We start from the raw sequence: 18,348 nt of genomic DNA on the forward strand, positions 1-18,348 counted from the left end.
CCAAGGTTAAGGACTCTCCCCTTACTTCTCCATTCTGAAACTCTGTCTATCTATTCATCCAGCTCCTTTTGCCTCCTATTGCAGTCCCATTAAACAATGTAAACATGTAAAGCTTACCAAGTTGTAAAGCTTACCATGTCATTCAGACCTCCATCAATACGTGTATTTTTCAACCAAAGGTTTGAGCATTGTGAACAAGCACTGACTGAGTGTCAAGCCTGTGCTATTGAGAAAATGTAGTATCAAGGGCATCACTGAAAGGCCAAGCATTCTTGATTCAAGATAGAAACGATTGGTCGTAATAGTTGAATGTAATACAGGTAAAATGAGGCTTCTGATGGATTTGAGCAGTTTTCTATATGATCTAATACATTTCAAAGGGAAGGGATGGCTCCCATCATGAAATCACCGGATCAGCCTCAAGCAGAGTAAAACTTCTGACAGATCCCATGAGTCTCAATGCAAATGTGTCTGTGTACAGCTAAGTGAAAGCTGTTAGAAAAAGCTTTACAGAACCTATAGGGAAAATTCCTAGCACTTACTGTACATCACTCACATATGACGGTGAAACTACACCGTCATATTGGGAGGCACAGGGGATGTCACAGGCAGCAATATAGCTATAAAATGAGCAAGATAAATATAATGGGAACATGGGGATGGACAAGGAGATAACAGGGCCAAAGCTGACAGTGAACAAGGGATAAACAGATGGATACATACCAAGAGAGAGTTACAATGGGGAGAGAGAGAAAAAAAGAGGAACGGAGGACAAACAAACAAGAAAGCGGGAAGAGAGTATGAGAGAGAGAGGTTGAGGGAGAGAGAGAGAGAGAGAGAAGGGGAGAGAGAGAGAAGGAGAGAAAGAGAGAGAGGGAGAGGGTGACACAGAAGAGTCCGTGCGAGCGTTCGGCGTGTGGGACTCCCAGATAAGCGAGACAGGGGCGAACTGGAGGAGGAAGGGAGACAATAATGAAAGGCTCCCTCATCGTTCGATAAGAAAGCTCATATTCAAATTATTCGCTAGGGCCGGGTCCCTGCTATCGCTCACGCGGAAGCACGCGACAAACGTTTTGAGAATGAAATAAATAAAGTGCCGGGCGTAATAGAGCTGGCAGGGGAGGAGGGTGAGAAGAAGAGGAGGAGGAAGGGAAGGCGAGAGGAGGAAGAGGAGAGCGTGGAGGCAGTTTGAATAATTGATTTTAAATGCAGCTTGGCTCTTGCTCACGCACATCTATTATTCAACATTAGCATGCTGTCAGATAGCGAAAACCCCCCATCCACCAATCAGATGAGGCCTTGTCCGACAAAACGACCGTCTCCAGTGCGGACCATTTAAGATTGGAAGCACGCCGAGGGTGTCTCAAAAAAGAAGGATTATTGATACTTGACCCGGCTATGGTCATTCAAAATGTATTTGAGAATCATGGCTGGAAATTCAGTGTTAACTGTAAGCTCACATGAAAACCACATTAGAGGGGTGAAACAATGGTATTATGGCTGTATTATTCATTAGCTGAGAACATGTTCTGATGAAGAGAGAGTAACTTTGTTTCTTACGACAGGGTTCTAATGTACAGTTGTAGCTTACAAAAATGCTGCATCTTCGTGTTAGGCCCTCTCGCTTGGAGGCTAGCCCGTCCCCTATCAACCCAAGCCTCACCCACATTTCTGTCAATTTTGAGGGAATGCCTCCAAGCTGCCTGTCACATTGTTACATTTAAATCCCTCTTCTTGCATGACAGCTCCAACATTTAGATGTTGTTAGGGGCGGGACTGGCCACGCTGCTTGGCAAGCCTGGAGGAACTGTGTCCAGCCAATCAACACCTGGACGGTACCAGTTACTCATTGCTGTGGCCAATCAGTGACTGTCTATCACCTAAGCTGTAACAGTGACTCAGAGCATACTGCTTATCCATGCAAACACTTCATCATATACTTAAATTACAAGTAGGAAATTGTAATGGGGGGAGAAAAAAAAAGAGCTAAAATGCTTTTGGGTAAATGTCAAGTTCACTTTCTGCTAGCTCCCACTTTGTGTGTGTGTGTGTGTGTGTGTGTGTGTGTGTGTGTGTGTGTGTGTGTGTGTGTGTGTGTGTGTGTGTGTGTGTGTGTGTGTGTGTGTGTGTGTGTGTGTGTGATTAAATGCTCACTGGTTAAGTTCACCTCAAGGACGAAGGAGCCCCTACCACAGTCTATTGGACAGGCTGTAATATTTATTGGTTTGTGACTGGCCGGCGAGAGAGCAATGCCTCCATAAAGCATAATGAAGCTAAACAGTGAGAGAGGAATGAGGAGGGAAAGAGTGAGTGAGTGACTGAGAGAGAGAGAGGAAGAGGGAGAGAAGAAGAGATACAACATTATTATTGAGACAAATGGAGAGACAACCCCCCCCCCAACAAAATAAATAAATAGAGCTATATAATCCAAGAACGTATTTAAGTACAATACATTCACTAAATATCTATACTGGTGTAGGGCAAGGGATGGTAACTCTTCAGATTAACACAAGCATTCAAGTTATTATCATTGCTTTATATTATACAAGTGATCCTGAATAATGGATACGTTGATGCGTAATGTATGGTATTTCCAGTTACACACCCATGCAATGTCCCCCATGCCTCCTCCTCTACATTAGTTCTGTGTCATGAGATGGAGGCTGCTGCTGTTCCCTGGGAATATCTGTCTCTCATTGAAACAAGTATTCAAAGAGAGGCAAATGAATTGGGATTAAATGTAAGAACTTTAGTTTCATGGAAATAATAGAAAGGTGCTGCATGAGTGACTCTTGCGGTGTCCATGGAGACCCGGGTGGCACGACAACGGCGACACTACCGCTGGTTTGTGGGTTTAAACTGTGCAGGGGAGTCCCTTTGCTGCATCAAGAATCCAATGTTTCACTATTGTCTAGATTTAATATGAGCACAAACAGAAGAGAAATCCCCCCCCCCATAATTATTATGCTAGCTTTGAGACCAAGCTAAAATGGTGCCAGTAAATTTGCAGTCCAGGTTCTTGCCATACAGTTGCCGATTTTCACTCCCAATTGTTAAATAGCTGATTTGAGATTGGGATGAAAGTGACCTAGCTAGAAACTCATTTAAATGTTTTGTTAGATCAGATAGGTGTGTTGTAACTGTTGCCAAATAATGACTAACATATAGTGCTAAGAATGTGAGACTAGAGTAGGCCCTAGAGGATCTCAGATCCAGGCCACTAGCACCAAGGATGAACACCCTAACCACTGTCCCAATAAGTGATGTTTCTAGGACATGTGCTTATTGGGCCAGTATAGTTAGGCCCTGTCCAAAAGAATCCCTGAACCCTCCTCTCTCACGTATGTAGTTGAAACAACGTGATAGGTGTAAGCAATAGGGTGAATGCACTTTCAAATACATCTCAGCTCTGTCAAAAGTACATTCAAGAACAAAACGATTTTATTGATCCTAGTGATTCAGGAGTATCATTAAAACAGGTTAACATGCCCCACTAACATTAGTCAACTATACAGAAAACTCTTAAATTGATGAAATAAGAATCAATTCCATGATGAGAATTTTCATATTAAGTGATTCCTGACAGTGGCGTAGTGGGGGAGATCAGAGTACTGTCAACCAGGAGGTTGTGAGTTCAAATTCCAGGTGTGGACAAATTGAATCTGAATTACTATTTAAAACAACACACATGATGTAATCAAATATGTAAATTGAAAACACTATGTTAAAAGCACTGTTTGTGAGTGTTCCTAACCAGGCCAACAGACAAAGTGCTATGAATGGATCAGTGGTTCACCCTGATTGGCACGGTAACGATGTGTAATGTAACTTTTCTGGGGTAGAACGTTTCTTTGAGACCATCCTGACAACTGATACACAGAAATATTCCTGAAACGTGTCTAGAACATTAATATCTTATATCCAGAGAACATGGTCAACCATGTTCCGTATATGTTTGGTGGGACGTTGTTGGAATATTCTCCTAACCCTCAGAAAACTGGACACATGAATGTTCTTGCAACGTTACTATGAAAATTGTCTAGAACATTGATATCTTATATTCTGAGAACATGGCAACCACGTTCTGGTTAAGTTCTATTATACATGAATAATTATCCCTCTAGAGCAGGGGTGGGAAATTCCAGTCCTCAAGGGCCTGATTGGTGTCACAGATTTGCCCCAGCCCCGGCTAACACACCTGACTCCAATCACCTAATCATGATCTTCAGTTTAGAATGCATTTTGATTAATCAGCTGTGTTTGCTGGGGATGGATAAAAAGTGTGACACCAATCAGTCCCTCGAGGAATGGAGTGCCCACCCCTGCTCTGGAGTCTAAGCCCTGTCTAAGCAGAGGAGGGTTCTAAGATAACATATTGAATTGTTTTAAGATGGTCATACCTAGGTTCATTTAGCTATTTAATTTCAAACTGTAAGACGCCTTAAAGGTATATAAAAAAAGATAATTAAAAAAAAATGGTGTTTGTGATGCTACAGACATTTTTGTGAGAAGATCGATTTTTGGGATGTCTCATGGTCTGACAAACACCTCTCTAGCTCCTCAGATGTGTAAGGGCGATATGCGGTGGATTGAGATGCTGCCCATGCAAAAAAACAGATATCTAGCTTAAACAGATGGATTTTCATGGGGATTTTTTTACTATGTTAATTAAATTTCCGCAGGGGGGTGGAAATTGTAGGCTAAGGGTTTTTAAGGGAATTGTCTCTTGGAAACATTCCTTGCACATCACCAGAACATTCCTTAATGTTCATTAATGTTAGTTAATGACCTAATGAGACTCTAAAGAGAATGTTGTCTAAAGTTGTGGGAACGTTTGTTGTTAGCTGGGAAGCTTCTTGCCCCAATTAGACACACTGTAGCAGACAGCTAATGTTGTGGGAACGTTTGTTGTTAGCTGGGAAGCTTCTTGCTCCAAATAGACAATCTGTAGCAGACAGCTAAAGTTGTGGGAACGTTTGTTGTTAGCTGGGAAGCTTCTTGCTCCAAAAAAACACTGTAGCAGACAGCTAAAGTTGCTGCTGCACTACACTGACGCATAAGTCAGGGGACAATTCCATTGCCATTCCATCTGGCATTACATTCTCCTAAGCTTGCATCTCTAAATTCTTCCTATTTTTGACCATTATCATAATTTAACCAAGAAAAACATTAGTATGGAAACCACTACCACTCCTCCCTAAACCCTCCTGGCTTATGCAGGGGATGCTGATGTGGAGCCTGTTATATGAGAGAAAGAGAAAGTAGCAGGGAGCCTGGGCCCACTCCAGACCCGGTGCCTGCAGCTCATTTCTGGGTCAGAGAAGTGGCCGGCCTCGGAGGGCTTTATCTTGTTCCTGCTAAAACGGCTCAATAGCTGCAGGGGCCGTGTGTGTGTGTGGGGGGGGGCAGATTCAGATGAGGCTGTGAGTGTTTCATTTGTTCCATTCTTAATGGTCTGGCATGCTGTTGTGCTGTTATGGTCACTTGGGAATTAGTATGTCTATCTTCTCGCTTGTAGAAGTAGTTATAGAACACAGTATTTCAATAAAGTATAGGCTGTGGCAATTCACCTCTAAGTGCAAAGTTCTTGCGGACCATAATCATAACCAGTAGACATAGATGAAGATGACAAGAGACACCATACAGAGCAGATTTAGGCTAATAACTGCGTCAGAAAGAGAGAGAGAGGACTTAAACAATATAATACTTTCAATTTTTAAAAAAACGTTTAACTTAGATTAGCAACGGCCTACCAATTTACGCTGTTGCATTGAGGAAGCCTTTCTGTTAAGGTCTAATGGTGAAACACTTAGATATACTGTATTTGTCCCACAGGAAAGAAAAACCACCCGTACAAATGGTTCTGTCACAAAATAAGTCGCTCTGCTACAATGATAGCGATATTGAAGGTCTCGCTGCGTTATCTCGGCAACACTTTAAAAAGGAGGCCAAGGATGGCCATAAGGTTGGCCGAAGACAAAGCAACTGAACCAAAAGGTCAACCCTTTGTTGGTTTAGAATACATTTTTGGCGCTTGGTTTCTGAATCCCTCATTATCTGCACTGCTATCCCTATACTGGTGAAGCTGCTGCAGACAAGATGTGATTTTTCTTCATAATCCCTCTACTTGGTCAATTACCTCATCCACTTTAGCCCATAATAAATATTTCCAATAATTTCCTTCTCAGACATTTAATTTGGTCATAAATTGTAGTAATTTGTTCTAAGACATGGCTCGATAAATGCTTTTTTGGTTAGATTATATCGCAAAATAGCCACTTATTTTAACATGCCATTTTCTGTCTAGCATACTGTTCAACCCTGTAGCAGAATCTCAACTAGGCCTCCATCACCTTGAATTAATACCTCTTTAGTGACACTACAAGTTCAGCTGTAACTTTAATGGTGACACCAAAGTCCTCTTACCTTTATGACTTTGAAATAAGGCTATTACCACAGATTCATCCCTGTTGAAGAGATTTCAGATGTACCCTGATCTCTACCGCAACATGTACCACAACAGTCATTTTCCCTGCCTGTCAGAGGTGAGTTGTGAGTCATACCACTGTTTTTGTGATTACGTTCCATTAGAACCAATAAGTGAGGTGTCTATAAATCCATCATTCTGGCTCGACAGCATTCCCCTGCAAAGTGATACATGGCCGTGCCAATGTATTAATGGGTCACAATCCCAGAGAAGCTGTAAAAACTGTAAAAACATTGGAGGCGTATTTGCACTCCATCAAGCTGTCAGCTTAGAACTGTCCTGGCATTGGCCCACGCTAGCCTCCAGACAAAGAAAACACAGGCACTAGCACAAACCATATCCTGCGTGTGAACTTACTGATTGACTGGATGTGTTTGTCTCGCTATCCGTGAAAACTCCTGTCCTTTTCAAATCGCACACCAGGGGAGGATATTTGATGCCCTTCAACCTATATTTCCTCCCCCCACCCCCTCCCCTTGAACTCACACACACTTAATAATAAATAACAGCGAGAAATGGGTTGCATTTCTATAGGTTAGCTCTTCTCACTATGCGTCAAAAGTACTTTATTCTGGGGGAAACACTGGTTTTCACTGTGGGGTAACTTCCCACATCCATCATCCATTTGTAGCACCCAGCTGGGTGATACACGGCAGCCATTTTGTGTCACAACGCTCACCTCTGCCCATCGGCTATGACAGTGGAGAGGAGAGTCAGAGCCAATTTTTCTGGCTCTACCCTGCACCCATCAAAACCCAGGTGTTGCTGTCATCAGTCCCCCAGGGAGTAGGGCCAGTGGAGGGGATAGAGGGAGGGGAGAACGAAGGAGTGGGGCCTAATTGTTACCTTGGGGAGTTCATTAGGAATCTCTGAGGAGGGCTACATATGGAGGCCTGTCTGGACTCATCACCGCTGGTCTGGCGTTCCCTGAAACAAATGGAACAGACACCTGTCCTGGCCCAACCTCAGTTCAGTTCAACCTCATGGTGTGTGTGTATGTGTGTGTGTGTGTGTGTGTGTGTGTGTGTATGTAGTGTGTGTGTGTGTGTGTGTGTGTGTGTGTGTGTGTGTGTGTGTGTGTGTGTGTGTGTGTGTGTGTGTGTGTGTGTGTGTGTGTGTGTGTGTGTGTGTAGTACAGTAGTTGTTAGTTAATACTCACAAAAGTGTTTATGTGTATTGTCAGTCTGTCTGTCTGTCAGCTCTTCCTTCGCAAAAACAATCAAGTTAAAATAGCCGGCATAGACTTTTTGACTCAAGCACTCAGTCAGCAGCAGAGAATGTTACACAACTTTGTAAGGCCTTTCAGGAGATGATCCCATTCATCAACGGAGGGGCTACAAAGCACATCCACATATCAAACTCGGTCCAAATCACAGCCTCTTGTGTTGCCATGGCACTAAGAGGCTTTGCACGGTGATGTTAGGGAATTCTGAATGTGGCTGGCAGTTTGGCCAGGCCACAATATTCCCAACAGAGGAACAGCTTTATTGTGTTGACAAGATCATGCCTAAGATGCCAAATGCTTTTTCTTTGAGAAAATAATCAAATGAACTTGGAGGGGAAAATAAAGCAAGACATGAAAGAGTACAAAACCACTCTGGTCTCCGTGTCCCTGGAGTCCTCTGGCGTTTCTCACACTCTCTCCTTTTTGCCTTTGCCTGGCAAAAGCTGCAGGTGGAAGATATTTTCCCATCCCTATATGTCATCACGAGACGTGAAGGATGGGAGCTGAGCAGAGCTGGTGAGAAGCATCTGTCTTTCACCCCGACCCTTGTTGATCAGAGAGTTAACTTATCTGAAGTTGCTGAACCATTGGGTTGTTATCGTTATCATCATCATCATCATCATCATCAATGCATCCTCATCAGCAGTATCATCGTAATGATGGCCCTGGTGTATACAACGTGTATTTTGTATTCTTAACATAGAAGAATCTACAGTATTTCTGCTTTCCTTGCAGAGCATGTATATTAAATATATAATACACAGCTCAAAGTAAATCAGATACACTCTGGATCACACAGCAGAGATCACAGGCGTAAGCCACTTAAAAGGACACATTTTATCAGTGACAATTAAAGACCAGATGGTTTATCTTCTTCAAGCCAATTACCTTTGGTTTGAACCCCGCGGCCATAGCTGTGCAGTGTGCCCGAACGCTGATAATACCTAGATGAAAAGCTGCTGTGGGACTGCTACTACCTGCTCAGCTCCAAACCCAGCCAGCCTTTCACGCTTTATGTCATTTAGCAGAACTATTTATCATTTATCAGAACTAGGATCTGTATTCGGAGGACTTCAGAATCCATATCAAATACACTGTATGTGCATATGGTGACCAAATACTGGATCGGACAGTGTAAGTATTATAGGGCTACCCTACCATAAATTGGAAATTACAATACCAGATTAGACATCTACAGTGCCAAAGCAAGACTAATAGCAAGACACTTGGTGAGTGTTTTTTAATGCTTGAATATTGGCGATACTGACCAAACTATGTCCGTGTGAATATTGTTTAGTCCTCCTCCTTCAGACTTCCTGCCGCTCCCTTACACCTAGAGGTGAGCCTGCTCACCCAACTCATGGCGCTCTCTGACCAGAGGGTTGGGGCCCTGGGCCCTCAACATAGCAGCAAGCACCCTATGGCTGGCAGTGGCCCTAGGAATTCAGCCAAATCACTGGTATGTGTCACCCTCCTGTGACAAACTACTTCTTTCCACGCCAAAAAGTGTCCTCGTTTAAGCAGTTTTCAGAGACAATCTTAAATGGCTCACACAAACATTTTGTAGCAGTCAATAACTCCAGAGCTAACAAAACAAGCTGGTCCTTAAGCTGGGCGACTAGTTTGGAGGCACGGACATCTACAACGTTGTTATTTTCAAGAACATGGTGTCACATTGAATGTAAGGGAAGGGACAGTTGGTGATATCTGAATTCCTAATCTTCTCTAATTGATTGAGACAGGTGGGTGTCCACCCCAAAGTGCTGCATATCATGATGACACTCACCTGTCTCGATCAATGAGAAGATTTGAAATAGACAAGATGGCGGCATACACATTGCTTGATTACTTCATGCAGCAAAAACAAATATTTGATTTATTAATGGAGCATTTTCTAAATTCAAACGAACCCCCTGCAACTAGACATTTTAGTTTAGAAGACGTGTTGTCTTTCAAGTCGGGAAATGAGGAAGTATCGCCATGTAAAGGTTGGTCAAAAGTTCTCTGTGCTATACTTTGCACTACCTACACTATTAGAAAAAAAAGGTGCTATCTAGAACCTTAAAGGGTTAAAGGGTTATTTGGCTGTCCCCACAGGAGAACCCTTTGAAGAACCCTTTTTGGTTCCAGGTAGAACCCTTTTGGATTCCATATAAAACCCTTTCGACAGAAAGTGGAAGCCGAAGTACCCTTTTGGAACCCTTTTTTTCTAAGAGTGTACTGTGTAACAGCTGTGTGGAAACATTCACCTTTCACTGCCATTTCAAAGTTGACCTATCTCTGACTGAGATCTGCTCTCTTCTCCTCCTGGTAATTTCCATGTAAAAGGACCCATAAGCATCAACATGTGAAGTTATAAACCTAACCTCAACTTTATGGTTGGCTTGGCCTTATAAAAGACCATGGTGGACCAACCGGTAAGGTCTAGGAATACTGATACAAGAATATGACAATGCAATATCCAAAATGCTTCACAGATACTACTAGTCATGTCCATGTAAAGGACCCATGAGCACTAACACACTAAGCTAAGGCTCTATATATAGGGGAAATTGAGGCATAGATATGTTTTTCAAGCTTTTTCCATCCCCAAAAATTAGGAATAAAGCAAAAACTTTTGATTTCAAAGATGGAAAAGGGGCCTTAAAATAATCTACTAGAAAAATCCTTAAATGGTATTAGAAATACATCAAAACAGAATAATGTTGAAGAAAAATCCATGCCAATATCAATATTTATATTTAGTTTTGCAGAGATTATGCCTTCTGTAAGTTTAAGAAATATTACCTAGTGTTTTGTCATTCTGTTACCAAAAACTCACATATCTTTAATGTATTTCACATTTCTATCTGATGAGGAGGGAGGATTATGAAAGTACACAGAAGTAACAAGTAAAGGAAGACCTACCAATAAGTTAGTGCTTTAACTGATATCAATTTAGTTGATTCATTATTAAGTGACTAAAAACGTCACTCTGTTACCAAATCTGTAACAGAATGAACACAATTGAATTGAAAACATAATAGTAACAAACCACATTTGCAGTAGAGCACAGTAGAGTACAGTAAAGTTAAAAAATAAAAAGTAGAGTTGAGTTGAGTTCAGTAGAGATGACTTATTTTTTCAGTAAATTGAAATTGTGTTGGGTTATGGATATATTTGATCAAGATGATCGTACAGATTTGACCATTATCCATGAGCCTTTACATATGCTTAAATCAGGGATGGTCAGGGGGAATTGGCCATGTATAGACCCATAAACTGAATTAGTGTAATAACTTAACAAATATTGAATGTCGGTAGATTTGTTAAGTTTCTCTTGCACAACGGCAGATCAGGTTAAGGCCTAAAGAAAGTGGGTAACAGGGCTGAGATTGGCAAGTAATAGGGATGAGGTGTATTGGCAAAGGAATTGAGTAACAAATATGGCATTTAGAGATAGGATATGGTTGTATCTGTACATGATTGTATCAGTATTGGCATGTGGGTGTTAGGGTTAGGGCATAGGGTGACAGGGCTGGGGGGGTGTGAGTAATTGGGTTTAGGTGTGTGGGTAAGTAGGCTGAGGAATACAGTGCGGTGAAAAAGTATTTGCCCCTTTTCTGATTTTCTCGGTTTTTGTATATTTTTTTATACTGAACGTTATCAGATCTTCAACCAAAACCTATTATTAGATAAAGGGATCCAGAAGCTTACAAATAACAAAGAAATGGATACTTATTTAATTATTTAATGAACAAAGTTATGCAACATCCAATTCCTCTGTGTGAAAAAGTAATTGCCCCCTTATAGTTAATAACTGGCTGTGCCACCTTTAGCTGCAATGACTGCAACCAAATGCTTCCTGTAGTTGTTGATCAGTCTCTCACATCGCTGTGGGGGAATTATGGCCCACTCTTGCATGCAGAACGGCTTCAACACAGCAACATCTGTAGGTTTTCAAGCATGAACTACTCAGGTTCAAGTCCTGCCACAAGATCTCAACTTGGATTAGGTATGGACTTTCACTTGATCTAATATTAGGTTTTGGTTGAAGATCGTGACCGAGAATAAAACTTACTTTTTTTTGTTATACATACTTTAAAAATGTATTTTTAAGCAATATGGATTACATGTTATGGTTACTAATGGCATTTCCAGTCAAAACAGTTTGCGCATATATTATAGAAACATTTTGAGAGGTTTTTGTTCATTTTGGGATTTGGCAGAGGTTTTTCTGTTTTTTTATCGGTGAATGGTCAACAGTACTACTCCTAGTAGGAGTGGGAAGTATAGACTGGATTATTCAATTAAGTGTTTCTTCTCATTCAACAAGAGAGATAGTTTTTATGCACATTTTTTCACTTAAGAAATACTGCACCAAACATCTTAGTTATGATGTAAAATTGCACGACTAAGACCTTGGCAAAAACATCCAAATTAATGACAGATTTCTTGATTTATCGTAGATTAATTCAGACTTTTTTGAGGAAGTGTTTCTGGCTATGTTGTTGCTACAGTGGCTCAAGAGGGACAAACAACAGTAATATTGCCACCTTTTTCTTGTTTTTCAAGAGAAGGTCTTTAGGGAATATTCGCCTAGCTGAGTTATGCTAGGAGCAAACTGAACCTATGTATGCAGACGCCTTTAGGGCTGTGTGTGCTCACATTGCCTTGTGCTCACGGAACTAGAGGTGAATTACGATATCATGCTTCTGAACCAATCCTATTTATGAATATTGTCGTTGTTTGAGAAAACCGATTGTTTTTGTTTAATTTGATATATATATTGTTTTTACTCATTAGAAAGAGTCACTGCCCATGGGTTTATGTTGAAAACGTAAAAAGCGCGAATGCAATGCAATTTTGTCTGCTATTTCTGGAGAAGTGCAAATATGAACTGAAAATGAGTTCCATGATGTTTGCCTTTATATTGTATCTTTGTCCAGCTCGTGTGAAATGTTTGGATGTGTCTGTTTTATACGCCCACAGGGAGCAATTATGGTGCCTGTAACTGTATTTAGACAGCCTATTTAATACATGTTCTTTCGTTTTTTATTCAAATTTGATTCGAATTATACACTCTCTTTTTAAGCCTCATCAACAGCCTAGTAAATGTAAATTTGCTTATTGACTTTGTTTGGCATGTTCATGTCCAGACTGCAATTTACAGTAGGCCTAGGCCCTATATCAGTGTGAATGCTATCAGATTATATGTTGATCCATCAATGCATGTTAAAGTGAGTTTTTCCCCTCGTCTAGCATCTATATTTAACAATCTACAGTATTTCCATATTGAAGCAATGCATGGGGCAGGCTAACGAACTAGCATTCTAATTGGACTTGATGACAATGCAATACATAAAAGACCGGAAATACACAACTTGAAGCAACCACATATTTATCCATGGAGCACGTTCTGATTGGCCAGTGAGGTGTCAAGCCTTGACACACCCACAACCACCGACAGCTGCTGCGCCCATAATTTCGGTTGTGAAAGTAGCAAAAATAACCTACTGTATTAACCTATAGCACGATCGCCAGCGCTAAGATTTACCACTGCGTTAGATTTGTTAAAACATGTCATATCACAGCTGACACCAAATTCTTTCTGCAGACATGTTTGAATTTGAATTCGGATTAGATATTTATGTTCACATAAAACTGAGGGAGATTTTACTGTCATTCTGTTACCAAACAATCAAGTATTTACGTTTTAGTACAATTTTCAGAGGCAACTGTTAAAAGTAGACTTCTGCATATAGGTGTATGGTTTGTTTTAGACCTTTTTCACAATTTAAAGTAAAAAAGTGAGTCTCAGCATCACTCTGTTACCATGGAATTGTCCTCCTTCTCCTCCGCCTACTCCAAAGCTGCGTTCGGAACCAAGTGGGAAGTGGCAATTTACCACATACTGTACGACTGGGGAAAATCTACTTGAACTGGTAATTACTAGTGGGAAACTTGTCCATCATCCTGAGCTCCTACATGCTGACCTCTGACATCACCTACTAAGGAAATTACCCTGATAACAGCATTTTCAGCAAATGAAACAACAAAACATAATTTCGAAAAAGCAATTTATTAATGTTTTTTAACACTATAATTTCTTTACAAGAGAGATAGCTGTACTTTTAGTTTATGGTTTACACAGCTTGTTAGCCATTAGCCAATCTGCGTTTCTCAACGGGTTCAAAGCTCGTGAATGCATCCAACTGGTATTTATGACTTCCCAACTGTTGAATTCCCACCTCCAGCTGGGTTATGAACGCAGCATATGACTATGTAGGTGTTGAAAATGTGAAACCCAAAGCAGATAAAAAATATGGATAGGAGAAATTTGGAAATGACAGAAACAGCAATTCAAGACCATTTGTAAACACTGAGTATTGAGGCTGATAGAGAAGGCTACAGAAGTCTATAGTTAACCACTGAGTTCTGCACTTACGTTTTCTCATATGAAAATGAATAGCCAAGTTGACTCACATTAAAGCTTAAACACTGTGTGCCTCAAACACCACACACTCTCAAGACAAGAGAAAACAATGTCACTGTCTGCTGTTATAGTGCCCCCTAGTGAGAATGCACTTGGTTATAACACATTGGTTTGGCGTCTTTGAGCTGCGTCACGCAGTCTGCCTCTGGCAGATCCAAACAGCATCACATGACAGAAATATAGCGTTGACTATTTATCAAGCTGTATGCCGTGTTTGATGCTGCTCCACTAGGATTTTTCTCATTGTGTCTTAACTGTGTTTTCTTTACACATAAAACATTAAAGGATTAAATCATGAAAGCCACCAGGTCCAAAATGTCTCCCTTGGGTATTCCCATTGAAAAAATAAAAAACAAACATAAAAAGACATGGCAAAGTACTATGAGAAAACAGATGTGGGAAACAAATTGTTGATTTAAAGCAGTGATAACCAATAGAATAACTGGCTTGTTGGTACTCTGTCATAGGAATTCCCCATATGGTGGGAGGTAACGTTAGATACCATCAAATGAACTGATGGTGTCTGCACAGGCACAGAGAACAAGTAATTCCATGCAGCACTAGAATATTTCCCACTGCCACAAAGGAAGAAACAGGAACTGGGGAGGGACATTTCTTTAGATCAATGAGATGCCACATTGGATATCCAATTTATTTATTACATTTATTAAACTAAGTCAGTTAAGAACAAATTCGTATTTACAATGACAGCCTACACCGGGACAATTGTGTGCCACCCAAGAATGGCCCGATGTTGTACAGCCTGGATTTAAACCAGGGATTGTAGTGACACCTCTTGCACTGATGCAGTGCCGTCGACCGCTACCCCACTCACGAGCCCGAAAGTTTGATTTTATAGCTTTTTGGGAAGTTCTCAAACGGCACCCATATTTAATCATGTAACGAATGTCCCCCCATGTATTGAGTCAGATTTTTCTGCTGACCTAGGTCAAGACACTGGCTGAACCTGTGGCATGTTTTACCTTTAACAGCTCTAATCCAGTTCCAGTCAGTGCATTCAAAGGTTAGTAGAACATTACATCTCCAAGTAAAACACCCATCAGCACTAGTATGAAAAGACACTTCCCCACAAGTCTTGTACAATAAGCGGTTAGTTGGATTGCCATTTTTAAACACAGCAAGTGGACAAATTATCATAGGCATATCATACTATTGTGTGGTGCTGTCATTTTGTATTCAGTGGTATGCCATTGCAAACACCACGTATCACAAATAATTGTACCCCATGAAACAAGACATCAATTTCAATATTTATTCAATAAAATACCACCCCCTCTCTACATTTTGAGTTGGCAGCTCAGTGTCAATCCTAACATGGCTTTAAGCAGACTTGCGCCATAACACCAGTCATCTGACAACCAGGTAGAGCAGTACCTTTTTCATTATAGTTTAAATAAAATCTAAGTAGTATTACAGCGTCAGAAAATTATGCATATTTCAACTTTTTTTGTTAAAAGGAAGCACAAACTCGCCTCAGACGGGAGACAGGGCTGCGATGGTCAGAACTTCTGCAGCACTCTTCCATAACCTTGGACACAGGAAGACCCACAATACATTGGAACCGCAGTTAAGGGCTTCGACCCGACCCCCCCGCCAAAATCCCACACCACCACAGGATACCGCATGTGGCGGTTGATCATTTTTATTGAAACTCGTACAAAACAAAGTGTTACATGGAATTGTGCCCTTCACATGGCAAACAAAAAAGTTGAAGGAAAAAACTAAACCACCACTCATCCCACATCCGTCAAGCCATTTGTCCATGTTTGCACTGGACTGCTCCCATCTGAGGGGGGAGTTAAACTGGTATTAAAGTGTCTCAATTCAGAGGTATTCATCATTAGCTTAAAAGGGGCTGCAGTGATTGCAGCACATGGAGAGGGAAGTATCAGGACCAGGGGAGAGGGGGCTGCAGAAAGCTTCTAGAATCCGTGGACCTTGAGCTGCTCCTCTTTCGCCAGGCCAATCTGGAAGTGGGATGAGGGGAGAAGTGACATTCAACAAAATAACTTTGAACTACAGTCACAGAACATTTGCTACCATCACAGCGAGACTATTTACAAACAGGGGCTTTTCTATGAGAGCCTTCTGTAGGGGCCATGACACATGACCACTTAGTACTCACAAGTGTGGAGTATACACTGGGTGCAATAGCAGTGACAAGAGTCAAACCTACCTCAATCAGAAACGTGCAGATATTCTTGCGCTGGTCACCTTGCAGCTGAATCACTTCCCCATACTCTGGGTGCTCAATCACTGTCCCATTGCAGGCAAATTTCTGTTGACAAAGCAGAACTATTCAAACAGCCAGTAAAACAAAACATGGATCTTGCTTAGTATATCAACTAGTGTTGCCATAACATACCTTCTTAAAGGCCTTGACTAGCTTCTTCTTATCATAGTCGATGGCTATGCCCTGGACCGTGGTCAGAGTCTTCCTGCCGTTACGCTGCTGGATTCTTATGTGGATGTAGTCGTCAGTCCCAGATGGGAGCCTGTCATTACCCTTAGTTGCATCAGCAAATGGGTCTAAAAACAAATTACACAACTTAAAAACAAACATCTAAAAAGACAAAGAAGCAACCTAAAGTGATAACTAAAATGGCAGTGGTTTTAACCTAGCTAACAAAAGATCGAGGCCGATGAACTGGTGACGTAACGTCTTATAGCCACGAGGCTCGGGAACCAAGCAAAACCCTGCGCAAGACGCTCATCGGCAAATTACATGGAAATAAGAGTTTAGAAAATGGTCCAACCAAGATTGGGTGGCTCATCTGCGCAGATCTACATTTATCCGGAATTGAGGTTAGTGACACGGGAGAAAGCAAAACGCCCCTGTCCAGATAGTCAATTATTCCGGCAAAACGTTTTTTAATTTTTTATAAGGAAGTAATGAATATTAGAGAAGCACAATTAAGCGGGACTATTGTACCTGGCTATTTGCCCTTAAGAGTTTATATTACCACAAAGCCCTTCCCGACAAAAGTCGTATTACAGACAGATTGGGGCAAACATGTACATTCATACTACGTCCATTGTTGATAACTACAGACAGTAAGAACGAGTTACTCTCCGGAATCGGTAACGTTATTGTACATTGATCAATGTGTCTACAATAGACTAGTTTGATACAGGCTACAAAGCCGTGTTGGGGCCTAAACAAGGAAATTAACTTCGGCCTAGTTGAAATCGGATGGCTGTTAGCAAGACTTTTGCTGACGTTCGTTGGCTATTTTTGCTGACGTTCTTTGGCTATTAATATAACGTACTTCTAGTCGTGAGGAAAATGTTCTCGATAACTAACCATATGTTTCATGAATATGAAAATCAAAACGTTATCTATATTTAGTTGAAACGTTGTCAAAATGTTTGCAAATGCTAACGTTAGCAAGCGCCCTTCCCCCACATTTTCGACCCCGCGTTAGCAGAGGTTGTTGAAATGTCTTACCGAAAGTTTGGAGGTTCTGGATAGCGGACATACGATAAGATTTGCTTTCCTTTCGGATAATAACTTGTTAGCGATCGACTGGTCAAATTTATTTGTTTGTTTTTTTGTTCTTTGAATCTCCCTTTTCACCGGGACGACGTGTTTTGTCTTCTGAAAGGCTCTCACAAAATGGAGCTTGTTTAGCTTGCAAAGTGGAAAACAACCCTTTATAGCGCCTCCCCGCACGTAGGGACGTGCGCCACGCCACACCCTATTTTACCGGAAAAATTACGTCATTATCTTGGTATTTCAGAGGGGAAAATACCAATAACACCTGCAACCTAGGCTACATAAAAAACTACAACACAAATATCTAAATTCGTTAATTAATAAAGCAATGTAATGCGTATATGGTCATAGGTCCATTAGTCTATTTGAGGAAATATATTGAAAACTCAGATACTTCTGCTTTTAGCGAATAATTAAATGGCTTCTCCTATCATCTTAGGTCGGCCCGAAGCCGATAAAAGTGAAGTTGGTCGATCCCCCTCGAGAGAGTTGCTGATTTTTTTGTATATGACAGGAAAACATTCTTATGATGACTATAAAATGTGTTGGCACGTTTAATTCATGCACCCTTCTCATGAAATTGACTTTTTAACACCCCCCTTGATTAAGGCAGCCAATGGCCTGCTTATATCTAAAATGTATGC

The 18,348-nt window shown here is 41.1% G+C and overlaps 1 protein-coding gene across 1 annotated transcript; it reads right to left on the minus strand.

The window, feature by feature from the left end:
• Positions 1-15,446: 15,446 nt before the first annotated feature.
• On the minus strand, positions 15,447-17,848 carry LOC115104076 (eukaryotic translation initiation factor 1b). Its single transcript, XM_029625258.2, has 4 exons — positions 17,657-17,848; positions 16,574-16,737; positions 16,385-16,486; positions 15,447-16,175 (listed from the first exon to the last, which is right to left on the minus strand). The coding sequence occupies exons 1-4, from the start codon at positions 17,685-17,687 to the stop codon at positions 16,131-16,133; spliced, it is 342 nt and encodes a 113-aa protein (XP_029481118.1). The 5' UTR covers positions 17,688-17,848; the 3' UTR covers positions 15,447-16,130.
• Positions 17,849-18,348: the final 500 nt, after the last annotated feature.

This window comes from Oncorhynchus nerka, linkage group LG21 (genome assembly GCF_034236695.1).
Source record: "Oncorhynchus nerka isolate Pitt River linkage group LG21, Oner_Uvic_2.0, whole genome shotgun sequence".
Taxonomy (NCBI): Eukaryota; Metazoa; Chordata; class Actinopteri; order Salmoniformes; family Salmonidae; genus Oncorhynchus; species Oncorhynchus nerka.